This window comes from Rhineura floridana, chromosome 3 (assembly GCF_030035675.1).
Source record: "Rhineura floridana isolate rRhiFlo1 chromosome 3, rRhiFlo1.hap2, whole genome shotgun sequence".
NCBI lineage: Eukaryota > Metazoa > Chordata > Lepidosauria > Squamata > Rhineuridae > Rhineura > Rhineura floridana.
In genome coordinates this window covers 37,414,241-37,428,789 of record NC_084482.1, presented here as the reverse complement: position 1 = coordinate 37,428,789, position 14,549 = coordinate 37,414,241, and the positions used below count along the sequence as shown (strand labels likewise).

Here is a 14,549-nt window from a genome sequence, read left to right as displayed (position 1 = left end):
TGATCATAGTTCGTTCTCAAACAGCAACAAATACACAGCACTGTCTACTCCCAGCAGGCAGTGACAACAGAGATGAAGCCAACAGGTCTGCCAAACAGATTTCTGTTATGTTTATAGAGGTAGGGCAGCTGTGCCCCTTCAGAATGATATTGTTGGACTACAAGTCCCATCATCCCTCGCCATTAGCCATGTTGGCTGGGTATGATGGGAGTCCAACATCTGGAGTGCTACAGGTTCCCCAAGGCAGATAGGTTGCTAGGTTTCTATCCCAAGCCCAGAGAAATGGCAGAGCCAGGGTTCACACAAGGCCTAGGCCACCACAACAGGCAGCCAGGGAAAGACAGCAGCTCTGTTTAGTTAAAAAAAAATTGACATCTAAGTGTTAATATGCATGTGAAATGTATATGCAGAAGAGCGGATTGGGCATTTCTAAAAACAATATTCATTGAAACCATATAGTTGGCTTTAAGCCTCTTTTTTTAAAAAGCGCTGCATGCAGATTTCATTTACCTCGTGCAAATGTGGTTGGATTCCCAGGGTTTTATTATTATTCAGTCATTAGAAAGACATGCATTAAATCAGGAAGCAACCCAGTTTTCATTTCCAACATCTAGCAGATTTAAATAGAACACAGTGCTCTACCTGAAAAGTGCAGTTGTTCAAGAGATGTATTGCAGTTTGAACTTTGCTGCATCAAGTTCTGAACTAGAGCAGAAGGGGGGTGGGATGGTAGAGCCAAGAGAGGATAACACTGAGCAAGAGTTCTAGACTTGTCCTCTCTTAGCATCACCCAGCAAGACAGTTTCCTTCATCTTTCCGTCTCATTTTGTGGAGCTCCTGGGGGGGGGGTGTGCCTGCTCCTTTTAAAGAGATCCACATACACGTCTCGGAGCTCCCAGCTGAGGGCCTCGATTCATTCACAATGGGATTGTAAACAGCGAAAATGAAACAAGTCTGGCAGTACTCATTAAGGTAGCAGCTGCCCTAACTGCTGGCTGCCCAATTTTAATACAGAACTTGGAAGCACAGGAATGAATACATATGAAAAGAAAAGCATTAACAGCATTGTAATGTGTTCAAAAACCCAGCACATTTCCACCCAGGTTGCCTCCGCTGGGTAAATCCAAGGGGAAAAACTGGGTGGCAGTGAAAAGGTTAAGCAAAGTTTTTCTCCCCCTCATCCTCAATCCCTGCGGGTCTTCTGATCAAGATTATAGCCTCAATCCCATCAAAAGTAAGAGACTGGGATGCTGAGCCTTCTGTGCGCTGCTTCTATCACTGTGGTCCCCGTCCCCCCCACTGGCATGTCAATGTCTCTCTAGCTGGGCTCTTATCTGAAGCCAGGGGGAAAGCACCATTTGCGCATTAAACTGTGTCTCCCCTACACTGCACAGACAGTTCTGACCTAAGCTCACAGTTCTAAATATACTTTTCAGGAAGGAAATCCCACTAAATACAGTGAGGCCGTGGTGGTAGGTTCAAGCACATGTTTTTAGAACAGGGTGGGGAACCCTTTTCAGGCTAAGGGCTATGAGCCAGCGGTGGAGCCCGAGGCAAAAGTGGGTGCAGCAGCTAATATAAATTTTACCTTTGTACAGTAAGCTACTTTCACCACCCCACTATTCCCCATGCAAGCAAGCCAGAGGCATTACCAGAGTTCCAGGACACATTCTAGCCAAGCAAAAACACTTGTGGAGAGCGTGAAGTGAGGGCAGTGAGGGGTGTGGCCTAGGGAAGGGTTTTGGGGACCGGATACAGCCCCCAGACCTGAGGTTGCCCACCCTTGCTTTACATCAAGCTACCAGAGGTTGTAAAAGGAAGCATGGTCTCTTTGGGAGTGTGCTCTCGAGAAGCCCAAGACAGTCTGTTGTCTGAGCATGCATTAACAATGCCTTTCTGAGAGTGTATATAAAATAATCTTAAAATTACATCTAATAAACTGTTCCTGTCTATCCCATACATTTTACCAGCCGGTTCACTTCAATGTACTCCTGCAATACAGGGCCATTTGTCTAAGGGCTCTACCAACTGCTCAGCCCACACAAGGCTGGGAACAATGCTGCTCTGAGTAGTACATTTGGTAGCCTTGACTTGTATTTTCTACATCCAGGATTGCTCTTAATAATTTAGAGCAAACAGTGGTGTTTCAGAGAGTTGTCTAATATAGCCACTGTTTCTGCCTCAAGGCCCAGGGCTCAAGAATTATGCCTAAATATAATTTGATCAAAAGCTCTTTCCATTTAAGGGGTGCAACTGCAGAGAGCAGGTCTTCAGCAAATTATTGGTCAGTGCAGGGGCAGACAGCCATAGCTTTATGTAAGGGTAAAAAGGATCTCCTTAAAAATGCCTTGCATAGTGAATCACACAGCAGACAGACGCAAGGGCTCTGAAGAAGAGCAACCGTTCCTCCAGCAAGTTCAGTGTGCAATGAGAAAATTCCAACAGTGTGATGTGCTTGTATAGGGAAGCCAAGCCAGCTGGCCCCAACCCTCTTAGTGGCTTTGGTGTGTCACCATCCTCACCATTTTCAGCGCCATATCACCTTGGTCAGCTGGTACCTGTTAACAAGAGCAGCACAATATAAGCGGCTGCAGAGGATTTCACAGATAGCCATTTACAAAAGAAAGGAGGGGAAACAGATATACTATTGCTCAAAGCAGGACTTATTGCCATTTGCAGACGGTGAGCTAGAGATGCCAGTGTAAGCCGTTTCTCCCACACACAGTATTTTTTGGGGTGGGTGGAAAACAGCAACAGAAATCTGAGGTCCAATAATTTCAAGTACAACCCAGCAAACTTTAGCATTTTTAGATCCCGGGTTTGCAACAGTCAAAGAGTTAAAGAAACACAGCCCAGTGCAGTCTTATCCTATCATTGTGGTCTAATGAAAGGTCTGTGCTTATTGGAGCCTGCCGTCTCTAACAGATTATCCAATTGTCATCATACCTGCCCTACCCTTCCACTTCCATGTTGTAAGAAGCAGCACTTCAAGAACCATTGCTATATCATGAGATATGTTTCTTGTTGGCAGTTGGGAATTTTGGAACATTCCCCAAGGATAAGTGTTTAGTAATTCTGACAGGGCCCCTTAGGAGCACAGCAGTTGCTTTAGTTTAGTTTAACTTTCTGCTTTGTCCTTTGCAGTTCTTACGTTAGGCCTACCCAGGGCAGGTACAAGAAAAAGCCGAGCCTTGGCTCTAATAAGAAGTCCCCAACCCCATTTGACGGCCTTTTTATGGAATTATTACAACAGTTAGCCTGGTCCTATAATAAATATATTTCCATCTCTCTTTCTCTTGAATGCTTTGCAACTTGAAAGCTTCTAATATTTTTTTAAAATAAAACTAGCTAAACCAATAAAAGGTTTCATCTCACTTATTCCATGTTCCTCCTTCTGTGCAATATTAGGGCGGCTATTAGAATTCTTTTCTTTTTCTCTAATGGCTACAGCATGTGGCAGTGAATCATACGTGGAGATTCTCCATGCTGTGCTACATCTTTGCTCTTTGAACTGTTGCACATAATTACCTCCAAAATCATATACTGTTACTGTCATTAACATAACTGCTTTAAAAGACTGCAACAGGAGCATTCAATTGAAGGCAATCAAACCTTCATTTATATTCTAGTTTTTAACCTCCCCCTGCCCCTTCGAAGGCATACAAGTTAGCTAACTTACCATGTGCCCAGCCTTTAGAATCCAGAAAAAGTCTAAGTTATCGTAGGACTTATGGAAAGCTGCCGTCTCTGTGGATGCTGAGCCTACATATAAAGGCTTCCATTTTTGTGCACTGAACTGTTTCATCTTGGGCCATTTCAATTTCCGGAGCCACGCTTCTTGGCCTGAACATATAACAGAGAGAGAGAGAGAGCTAATCCTATCAAAGAAAATGCTCGTGCAAGAGACTGGAACCTAGTTTTGCCAGACATCACACTTCCGTGTACAATGAAGGGGGAGAGGAGAGAGTTTGAATCAGGATTAGAAGATAATTACATCTGCAGATTTCTTTATACATCATATTATTCCCCCTATACACACACTCACACCCCAATTCTGAAGAGTCCTTGTTTGGTTTTGCCATCTATTTTAGAACACCCTACAGTGCCAATTTCCTCAGGCCTGTAATAATCAATATAAAAGAACATTATCAATATAAAAGAACAAAAGATCAGCCCTGCAGGATGAGGCCAAAGGCCCATCTAGTGAAGCCTGCAAACAAAACCTGAATGCAACAGCACTCTCTCCACTTGTGATTTCCAGCAGCTGATATACAAAGGCGTATCACCTCTGGTCCTGAAGGGTACTACATAGCCATGATGGCTAGCAGCTATTGATAGCCTTATCCTTCGTGAAAAACTTCTGTTTGTTTGTTTATTGATTGATTTATTGATTGATTGATTGATTGTACTTATATACCTCCCCATAGCCAAAGCTCTCTGGGCGGTTTACAGTAACTAAAAACATTAAAAAACAAACATACAAATTTAAAACACATCTTTTAAAAACAATTTAAAACACAATTTTTAAAATTTAAAACAATTTAAAAACACATGCTAAAATCTGGAAACTACGATCTCTAGGTTTGTAACAGGAATTTGAATCGACATAAAACCTTGGTTTAAGATCCTGGTGAGTTCTGAAAGCAATGATTAATTGTGGTGTTTGCACTGCATTCAGGTGAGCTGCAAAGGGAGGAGAGACAGAGCTACACACGTGGGAACAAGGCTCATTCATGTTTTGCCTTAGCAAGCAGAGATATGAGTGCCCAGACAAGGCAGATGTGTCTGAACAACTGTGGCTAGTCTTAACTATAGTTCAGAAAACAAACCAGAATTGTAAATATCAGCCACAGTTTAGTGTTTGGACATAAGGGTAAAACTAAATCTCCTCTTTGGGGCTGGCCTGGAGGAGAGGGAAGAACACTCATGCATGAAACGCTATCACTTGGCACTGAATCCCAATCAAAACATTGGGTGAAACCAAGTGGAACAAAGAAGAGGAAAAGTGAAATGGAATGACTTCACTGACAAGTAGAAGAGATATTTCAAAGATATTAAAAATGTAAGTTTCAATTGCCTAAGGACTTTACACAACCACTGAGTCATTTAAGACATATCTAAGCAATTGATACACACAGAGAATACGCATGTGACTTTAAGGTCACAGCCTCTCATCTCCACCCTGTCTTTTCTGATAATTGTTAGTATCACCTATGGAGACAGCTTCGAAATGATTTTAATTGCCTGCTGTGGATTCACCTCTGAACTGGAATTTGTTTGCACCTTAAATACTTCCCTATTTAGGGACCTTGTTCCGGGTCAGCTCTCCAGAAACAATGCTATACAATATAGATGTGGATATTTGAATATAAGTTTTGTATATTTTAGCCCAAAACAAGACAACCTGGTTCTAATCTAAGTGTTCGGCAGGCTTTAATACATGACTGCAGCAGCCTGAACTTTCATCGTTGAGTCAATCTATGTCCTCAATGCATTGATCATACAGTCTTCTGATCAAACAGGCCCTGAAAGTTGTGCCCATTATCAACAACACATCACACACTATAAGAATACAGCCTGAATGGCTTCCCAACACTGTGTGCTATCGTGGCTTAAGTGAACCTGTACTGATAGCACAGTTGCAAGTGGAGGGAAGCAGGGTATAAGTTTCTAGCCCTTATGGTGATGAATATACATTTGAAAATGTGAGTAATGACTGGTGAAGTCAGAATAGGGCAGAACAAGTATTTGGGCTGCTTAGGAAGCTACTCTGGCTCTCATGTAGTGGTTGGGAACAGGTTATGCCCTCCCTCAAGACACAAACACTCAGACATGTGTAAAAAGAAAAGGTGACATGTACTTGCCAGGCAAGCAGTTGTCTGTTAATATAGTTATTAATATAGCTCTTATATCTCCCTATCCCGTCTTCTAGCAAGACTTCCCAGCATTCCTGTCTACCCTTACACACACAAACAGACAAACACAGAGATATTTTTCCTTCCACATCCTTTCCTCAATTTTCTGACTCTGAGGTCACCTTTTCTTCCCGATAACCTTTCCTAAATCCACTGCCTATTTCACTCATTTCTTTCTGTTCTGCTGTCAATCCCTTCTCTTCCCTGGCTCATACAGTTCAGCTTTCCTGTCCTCTTCCTGTCCCTAGGGCTTGTTCAAAACTGCAATGCAAACCAAACTGTCAACTTTACTTTTCCTCACAGAAATTGGACAATGAATATTCTGTAGTCAGCAGCATTGTTTCCTGAGCCATCAGAATGTTCATGAACATTCTGTGCCATTACACCTGCTCAGCCAACTGGCGTTAGAGCCTTTGCTGCCACAAGCATAATCCAACATAGATGGCAACTCCACAAACTAAATGCATTTTTCATCTTTAAATGTTTTGCAAGGAAATCAAGAATATTCCAGAACTGAAGAACAACTGTCCTTCTTAAGGATATGGGTGAAAACCTGATAAATGCACGGTAGTAAATAACCTTGCACAAAGATGAATCCTAATCCCCAATCCATGCTGCTGGACACTGTGTATGGATGCTGTAAAGATGTCCCTCAGTTGGGATCTGCCAGCAGAGGTCTCCACTGCCATGCAGTCCCTCCTCTGCCTACTGAAAGGGCAGTGGCATAGATGCTCCTGTTGGGAGTAGACACTGTATGGCCCTAAACCGGGGTGTTGTAGGAGTGGAGTAAGGTTGGCTATAGATCCACTAGATCTAAAGCCAATCCATTTCCTGATAATTGTGTGATCTGGACCCGTGTGCTGTGGCAGTCTGCCCTGGCCAGCAGGATGTGGTGGAGAATCTGCCATTTCATGCCTCCTTGGCCCCAGTTAGGATTGCTCTTTAAATGCATTAAACCATCTTGACAGTTAGACAAGGTCAATCCTGGTTTCCAATGAGCTTCCAACCTACATCAAATATGGCACAGTGACAAGACTTCCAGGAATATTTTATTTCCTCCTCAAGTATTCCAATATGCAATGTGCACACAGCATAGAATCATCACTGTGGCATACAGATGTAATTTCAAAGTAGCTACATCTTCCCAATGTTGTCATCCTTTCCATCGACCCCTGACACCTACTCCCCACTCTAAGAAAATATCCTTACCTATGGTACAAACTATGAGATCCAACTGCCCATTGTAGACAGTAACACTGATGTTGGCTTCCAGCAAGTCATCGACAATATCTATTGCATGCTTCATGAAGTCTTCAGCCATATTCATGAACACATCTTGGGACTGGCCTGGAGTGTGATGGTAAAAATGTTAAGAGGCGGGGTAAGGTAAGGTATACTTGATCATTTATGACCATCTGGAATATAAGCACTATACCTTTACAGTTCATTGCTCCAGGCCCTGAATGAACTGATTCCTCCTCCAAAATAGAAAAGGTTTCCCTCTTCTTTAGCAGCAAATCATACTGAGTCAGAACATCTAGTGTCATGCACTCTTTTTTAAAAAAGCCTCTAAAAAGAAGAATCTTGATTGCCCCTCATTTTTCTGTGCACCTAGAACTGTGCACCTACTCTAATAATGAATTTGGATGAAGAAGAATCTATATTGTATCAAAGTGAACGTTTTATAGTCCTCACGTAGATGTTTACCTCTTATTAAACTGCATAAGCATTTGAGAAGGATATGCTTCAGAAAACAATACTTCCACATGCTTTCCTTAAAAAAAAAAAACTGACCAAGACAAGACCGACTACTGAGGTCCACAACTGGTATCACAAAAGAATGTAAATGTAATTTAGGCCACATCTGCACCGTACACAGAAAGCACTATAATACCACTTTAACAGTCATGCTTCATCCAAAGACTCCTGGGAACTGTAGTTTGTGAAGGGTGCTGCTAAGAGACCCCCAATCCCCTCATAGAGCTAGTTTCCAGAGTGGTTTAAGAATCAATCCCTCTTCCCAGGGCACTCTGGGAATTGTAGCTCTGTGAGGGAAGTGGGGGTCTCCTAACCCGTCAGTACTCATAAGAAACTACAGTTCCAAGGATTCTTTGGGAGAAGCCATGACTGTTTAAAATGTTATGGAAATGGAAATGGACTACCTTCAAGTTGATCCCGACTTATGGCAACCCTATGAATAGGGTTTTCATGGTACGCGGTATTCAGACGGGGTTTACCATTGCCTTCCTCTGAGGCTAAGAGGCAGTGACTGGCCCAAGGTCACACAGTGAGCTTTGTGGCGGTGTGGGGATTCAAAACCTGGTCTTCCAGGTGTCCAACACCTTAATCACTACACCACACTGGCTCTCTTACAATGTTATAGTAATGCCTTAAATGAATAGTGAGGATATGTATGGCCTAATACTCAAAAGCTTGGATCCCGAGTTTCCTTTTGCTTATGGGACACTTCCACCAGCAGAAAGATGAAACAACTTGCACCAATTCCCCCTGTGCTTCCCCAGTTCTGCTGGGAACCTTCCAGAACAGGGGCAGGTGAGAAATTGACAAAATTAGCCTATCCCTTTCCACCAGTGGGTTCCTCTATTGGATCACAAGCCCTTCTGTTTGTGGAAGGTAACTCAAGACTCCAGATAAAAAAATGGAAGAGGTACAGAGAAAAAGACTGGGAAATGCCCTATCAAAGCAACCAACCCCCTCATTTTTGCCTCTCATTTTGCTGTGCAAATAGAACTATGCTCCTACTCCAATAATGAGATCATTATACAAAATACAGTCTACGTTACTAGTAAATCTTTTGATTTAATCCAGAAGATACTACATACCTCCCCATTTGACATGGTCTGGAATTATCTTCAGCTTCTTTCTGATGGACCCATTCATCAAGTCACTCAGTTTGTCTTTACTTTGATGTTTTACATGACGCTGGAAGAGTTTTACTTAAGGGGGGGGAGAAAAAGAGAAATGCTTTTATCGGGGACTGCATTAGACAGTTTATCTGGAAAGATGACACATTTTATTGAAGAAGGCTAATGCCCCACCCTTCAGTTCAAGAACTGCAGGGCAACTTCCAACCAACAGACCAAAACCTAAAAACAAAGAAGAACAAACTACAATAGCAGAACAAAAAATTATGAGACGGCAATAAAACATTATATGAGCTGTAGCAGAATCAAAACTAAAAGCTAAAAGGCAAATAAAAAGGGTTTAACTTGGAATCAAGTCATACAATTCAGCACCAGGGAAAGCTCTCTGGGGAGAACATTCCCTCTCCCTGGTTATATGACCTATCTAGTCATATGACCCAGTGTAACTTCTAAGGCCACAAACAAGGCCTTGTTGAGAAAACATGGGCTTGTATCCAGTGCAGTGCTAAGTAAAGGTCCCGTCAGCACAAGGATTCCTGCTTGTGTAATGACACTTCCTCCCCCCACGTTCCCTCTAAAACTGTTCTGGGGGTTCCCCCATCCCTCCAGAGCAGATTCAGGAAATGCACAGGATGCACACAGAGTGGGAGAGAGGAGTCATGTTGTGCAAGTGGGAATCCTTGCACTGACAGGACACTTACTTAGGGCTACATTGGAAACATGCCATGGAAATTCCCAAATCCCATGGCTACCATCAAACATGAAGGTAGGATGAAATTTTCAGGAGGCAACCAGCAGGTGGGGGTCTATAACCATTTCCTTTGCCCACCATATTGGCCTGCCCCCTCTCTACCATATCTGCTTTCCCCCAGGTGAGGCCTGAAAGTGAACCAGCAGGGACAGCGAGGAATAAACATCCCCTTCTTACTATTGTTCCTTGTAAGGCTCTCTCCCACCAGCTCCTTTTCCCATTCCACTTTCACCTAAGGCAGGCAACACCTCAGTTCAGCATCTGTCCTCAACCACATCTGCTACTTCAACAAGACTTGACTGACTGGTCAAGTCTTGCCCTGTTGACCAAGTCTCACCTTCCTGTGCCTCAATAAATAAGTAGGTCATCGTGGCAAGTGAACCAATAGTGACATGCAGCTCCACAATTGTTTCCAGTTAGTGAGAAATCCAGCCAACTATTAGGATATCCAAAAGGAGTTCCTGTCCCAGCATGCCTTTGTGAAACCCAAAATCTTTTGGGTTACTTCACTTTTGGGTTACTTCAGTTATTTCATTTGCAAAAACTTTTCCCATTATTATAAAACTGAAACAAACAAGGGTTTAATGCCACATTATCAACCAGAAATATTTTCTTAACCCTTGCTTTCAAAAAATCTTATTGAACATTCAACCTTAAGTGTTCTGTGTAACTGCTTGTAGACTGTTCTGTATGAATTCTAAATAGTATTTTATTATCCCTAGAAAACCAAACAGGAGAATTAACTATAACTACCCTGTTATTCTGTCTATTTAGCCTGAAAACTTGCACATGATTACAAATGGAAGTTGGTTCAAGTTTTTTAATTATCTTATTCCAGATGATCAGAATATTTACCAAACAGATTGAATGAATGTGTGAGATAATTACATTATTATCAACTACATTTATTTCATTTTCCTGTCAACAGAATGCAAATGCTATCAGCTATTCCTACCACAAATACTACCATCAGGAAATGCCATGTTGGACCTTAAGTATGGCTGCATTGAGACATAATGCTAAGTAAAAAATTATGGCTTTTTTAACCATATTGTGCACCAGGTGAATCCTCCTGCTTTTCTCCTCCCTTTGTTAAGGGAGAAATAAACCATGCAGCAAACCATGGGCTGGTTATGTCCAAACCAGTGTATATAGTTTGTTTCTCTCAAAACAAATCATGATCAGGAGGTCAAGAACAAACTTTGGCTTAAGATCATGGTTCGTTTGGAGAGAAACAAACCATGAGAACTGATTTGGACATAATGTCAAGCCAGCCACTCCATGGATTGTATCTCCACTCAACTAAGGGAAGAGTGAAGTGGCAGAGCTCAACCTATATGCACCCACAAACAAACCATACTTTTTGGTTTAGTGTTATGTCTGAACTTAATCTACATGTGACTATCTACACTACAACGTTACATCTGGTGCACCAATTCAACTTCCCCCAAAAGCATCCTGGGAAATGTAGATTGGCAAGTGCGCTGAAAATTCCATCACAGACCGCTTATCCTGTCTCGCAAACTGCAGTTCCCAAAGTTATTTGCAAGAACGAAAGAACTGCTAAACCTGTTAAACATCAGTCAAATAGCTATGTCCTTGACCTTCTAAATCTAACTCCCCCAAAGTTCCCACTATGAAGAAATTCTGACACCAGACCACCACCCTCAAAAAACCCTAAGAGGGTGTTTCCCACAGGGCTCCCTTTAAACTTACAGAAAGGGACTGTTTCGCTTGCAACGGATGCAAGAGCCGTCACTGAAGAAGTATGCCGAGTCAGAATGTTATAGAAATTCACACCATTCGTGTTCTAGAGAAACAAAACGGAGAATACAGTGGGGAGAGTGAGAATAAGAATATCTCACCAGAAGGCATTGCTATACCTCAGCTTTGTACTGCTTGGGGTTTTCCTACCCCACCCCCCTACCCCATAGTTCTGGTAACACCAGCAGTGACTGCACTAAGGACCTCCAACAGAGAGGAGTCTTTCTTGGCATTCCTACTAAATGACAACTCCTTGGATGATCTCCCCATTTACATGCCACACTAATCCAAACCATGGCTCAGCGTGAGTGTGCAGACTCTGGGAGAGGAGGTTGCAGCTGCTTTGCTCCTTTTCTGTCGTTCTGCTGCTGCACTACACTGAGCTAAGCCGTGGTTTGGATTAGAGCTCTTTTGGGAAGGATAGGAAATACATGCACCCTCATATAAAATGGCACATTATTTGCTATCACGCCACAATAAAGCATTGCCTATTTAAAAAAAAATTCAAACTGCTTATCTATTCACCCAAGCTCCATATGGAGCAGCCAGCTTACCTCTTCTATGATGTCTTCTGCCTTACTCCAAAGCAACGTGGCCAGTTTGAATTCCCTTTTGTGCATAGCATCCAGGATCTTTTTGGCAGCTGTAGTCACTTCTTTTAACCCTTTATCATCAAGGTAAGACTGCAGTGCAAAACATGAAGGAGAAGAAAACCCCACCAATAATAAGGCAAACGTCATGTCTCGAGCTTATGGCTAGAGAGGTCATGTGCCCTACTTTACAGTCCTCTATTTGAAAGGCTGCCAGAGGACAGTCCTCTGTCTGAAGGTGTCCTCTGTCTGAAGGCTGTGTAGTCCAGGGACTGCTTAAAGATCAAAAATTACAAAGAGGAATGGCAGAGACTTTGAAGCTGCCTATCAACTTTTTGCACTTGGAGAGCAGACAGGCACACATCGGGTCAGTCTTATCCACTATGATGAGATGCACTGCATTTCTGTTTAAATGATTGTCACTGTAGCGTAGGGTTCAAGTGTCGGACTAGGACCTGGGAGACCTGGATTCAAATCCATGCCCAGCCATGAAGCTCACTGGTTGACCTTGGGCCTGTCACTGCCTCTCAGCCTAACCTACTTTTCAGGGTTGTTGTGAGGATAAAATGGGGAGGGGGAAAACCATGTACACCACCTTGAGCTCCTTGGAGGAAAAGTGGGATACAAATGTAACAAATAAAAAATTTCTAAATTAGCATCTCCACATATAAATTGAGAGCCAGCGTGGTATAGTGGTCAGAGTACTGGACTAGGACCTGGGAGACCAGGGTCCAAATCCCCACTCTGCCATAAAGCTTGCTGGGTGACCTTGGGCCAGTTACAGCCTCTCAGCCTAACCTACTTCACAGGGTTGTTGTGAGGATAAAATGGAGAGGGAGAACCATATGCACCACCTTGAGCTCCTTGGAGGAAAGGTGGGATATAAATGTAATAAATAAATAGCACATGCAAATTTTATGCAAGTCTAGATCCTTTTTCATGGTGATGGCCATCCTAGGATCTGACAGGATCATAGCCAAAACAAGAGGGGGATGGTTTTTAAGCTTCCCAGGAACATTTAGTTCTCTGCCTTTGGGAATACAAGAGTCCTGGACTAGATGGACCTTTGATTTATTTATTTATTTATATCCCGCCCTTCCTCCTGGCAGGAGTCCAGGGTGGCAACTGATCTGACCATTCTCATGAAAAAGTCAAACACAAATTGCAAATAGCATTCACTGATTAAATACTTACAGTACTATAAAGATAAGGTCCCCAGGAAATCACAGAATCTAGAGGATAAAAAAAAAATCAAGAGTTTTCATGATGCAATAGACTTTCTTTACAACCAGATTATTCTATGATGAACTTTTCCTGCAGATGCACTATTTAAAGTGGATGGGTGCTCTGCAAGAACACAGCTGATTTGCTACAAGGCTAGGAGTTATCTATAATTTTGCAATGAAATTAGATCTTATACAAAATAAATTCAGTATCCTAAGAAAGTTAGCTTCAAAAAAAGAAAAGAAAAAGGAGGGGTTCTACTTCTTATGACTGAGAAACAAACTTATGGATAGGGCCTGGTGAAATCTCAGAAGCCTAATGGGGGCTGAGTCAAGACCAATCTATCATTATATTATTCACATTTTAAGGGGATACTTTTATTATGAAGAAGCATCCAGAGGGCCTACTGAAAATCATCCCCTCCCTAGCTACTATTTGTCCCCTAAGATGCTATCTGCAGTAAACAGGAGTTTGTCCCACATCAAGGACCCCAGCCACTTGTTCTTCAAAATAAAACTGTCCAGTTTAACATTAAGCATGCTTTAAAAAAGTAAAAAGAAATAACCACAAATAACGTCATGTGTAGTTTGACAAATCTATGCTCTGGTTGGCCACTGTGAGAACTGGGTGCTGAACTATATGGGCTTTTGGTCTGATCCAGCAGGGCTCTTCAGATGTTGCAAGTATCTGTAGTTGGGAGAGAGTAACTTACAACATCCCTGCAGTGTTATCTATTGCTTTTATCCCCTCATTGTTGATTGGACTGAAGGAGCAGTATATGACAATGCTTCATTGTAATTTCCTGTTTTATTGCAGATGGGAGGGCTGTGCTGAGAAATAATAGTTTACAGCAGCCTTGTAATGTAGTCCACTGTCAGTACTACAGGTTAGAAATCAAAAATCTCCTATTCCTCTCAAGTGGTAGTAAAGGTTAAATTACCCCCTTCTCCCATGCCAAATCAAGTGCTCAGTTTCGTGCAAACTGGTTGTACATGATGCTTTAAAAAATAAAATTGCACATGAAGCCAGACCCAGGTTAAGGCAGAGTCTCTCATCTTTGATGCTGTCTTTTATTTTATCAGCCCACATGCCACCAGGGATATAATGCAACATTTTGTTGTAGGACTACACTTCTTGTTCAGCAGAAAAAGGGAAGGAAGGTTTCGGTCATTAACTGCCTAAGACTTAAGCAACTCATTATTTGCCTAACCCTTAATTAAAAGGGTATCAAGACTCTCTCATTTGATGACTCTCTCATTTTGAAATATCCAAGAGAAGTATTTTAGAGTATCCAAACATTCGCACCTGAAACACAAACCTTTTTTCTGGGAAGGGGAAAAAAAATCTTTGTGAAATATGGGGCAAGAAATATATATCTGTATCTATACACACACACATACACCAACCATCCTATTATTGG

The 14,549-nt window shown here is 42.2% G+C and overlaps 1 protein-coding gene across 1 annotated transcript in view; it reads right to left on the bottom strand.

Annotated features, from left to right (window-relative positions):
- Nucleotides 1-525: 525 nt before the first annotated feature.
- Nucleotides 526-14,549, bottom strand: part of SCPEP1 (serine carboxypeptidase 1) — a 34,419-nt gene continuing 20,395 nt past the window's right edge. The window contains exons 8-14 of the mRNA XM_061615336.1: nucleotides 13,100-13,137; nucleotides 11,870-11,998; nucleotides 11,268-11,361; nucleotides 8,759-8,872; nucleotides 7,125-7,262; nucleotides 3,680-3,843; nucleotides 526-2,558 (exon numbers count right to left, since the gene is read on the bottom strand). Of these exons, the coding sequence (XP_061471320.1) occupies nucleotides 2,493-2,558; nucleotides 3,680-3,843; nucleotides 7,125-7,262; nucleotides 8,759-8,872; nucleotides 11,268-11,361; nucleotides 11,870-11,998; nucleotides 13,100-13,137 (743 nt within the window). The 3' untranslated portion in view covers nucleotides 526-2,492. The remainder of the gene's footprint in view (nucleotides 2,559-3,679; nucleotides 3,844-7,124; nucleotides 7,263-8,758; nucleotides 8,873-11,267; nucleotides 11,362-11,869; nucleotides 11,999-13,099; nucleotides 13,138-14,549) is intronic.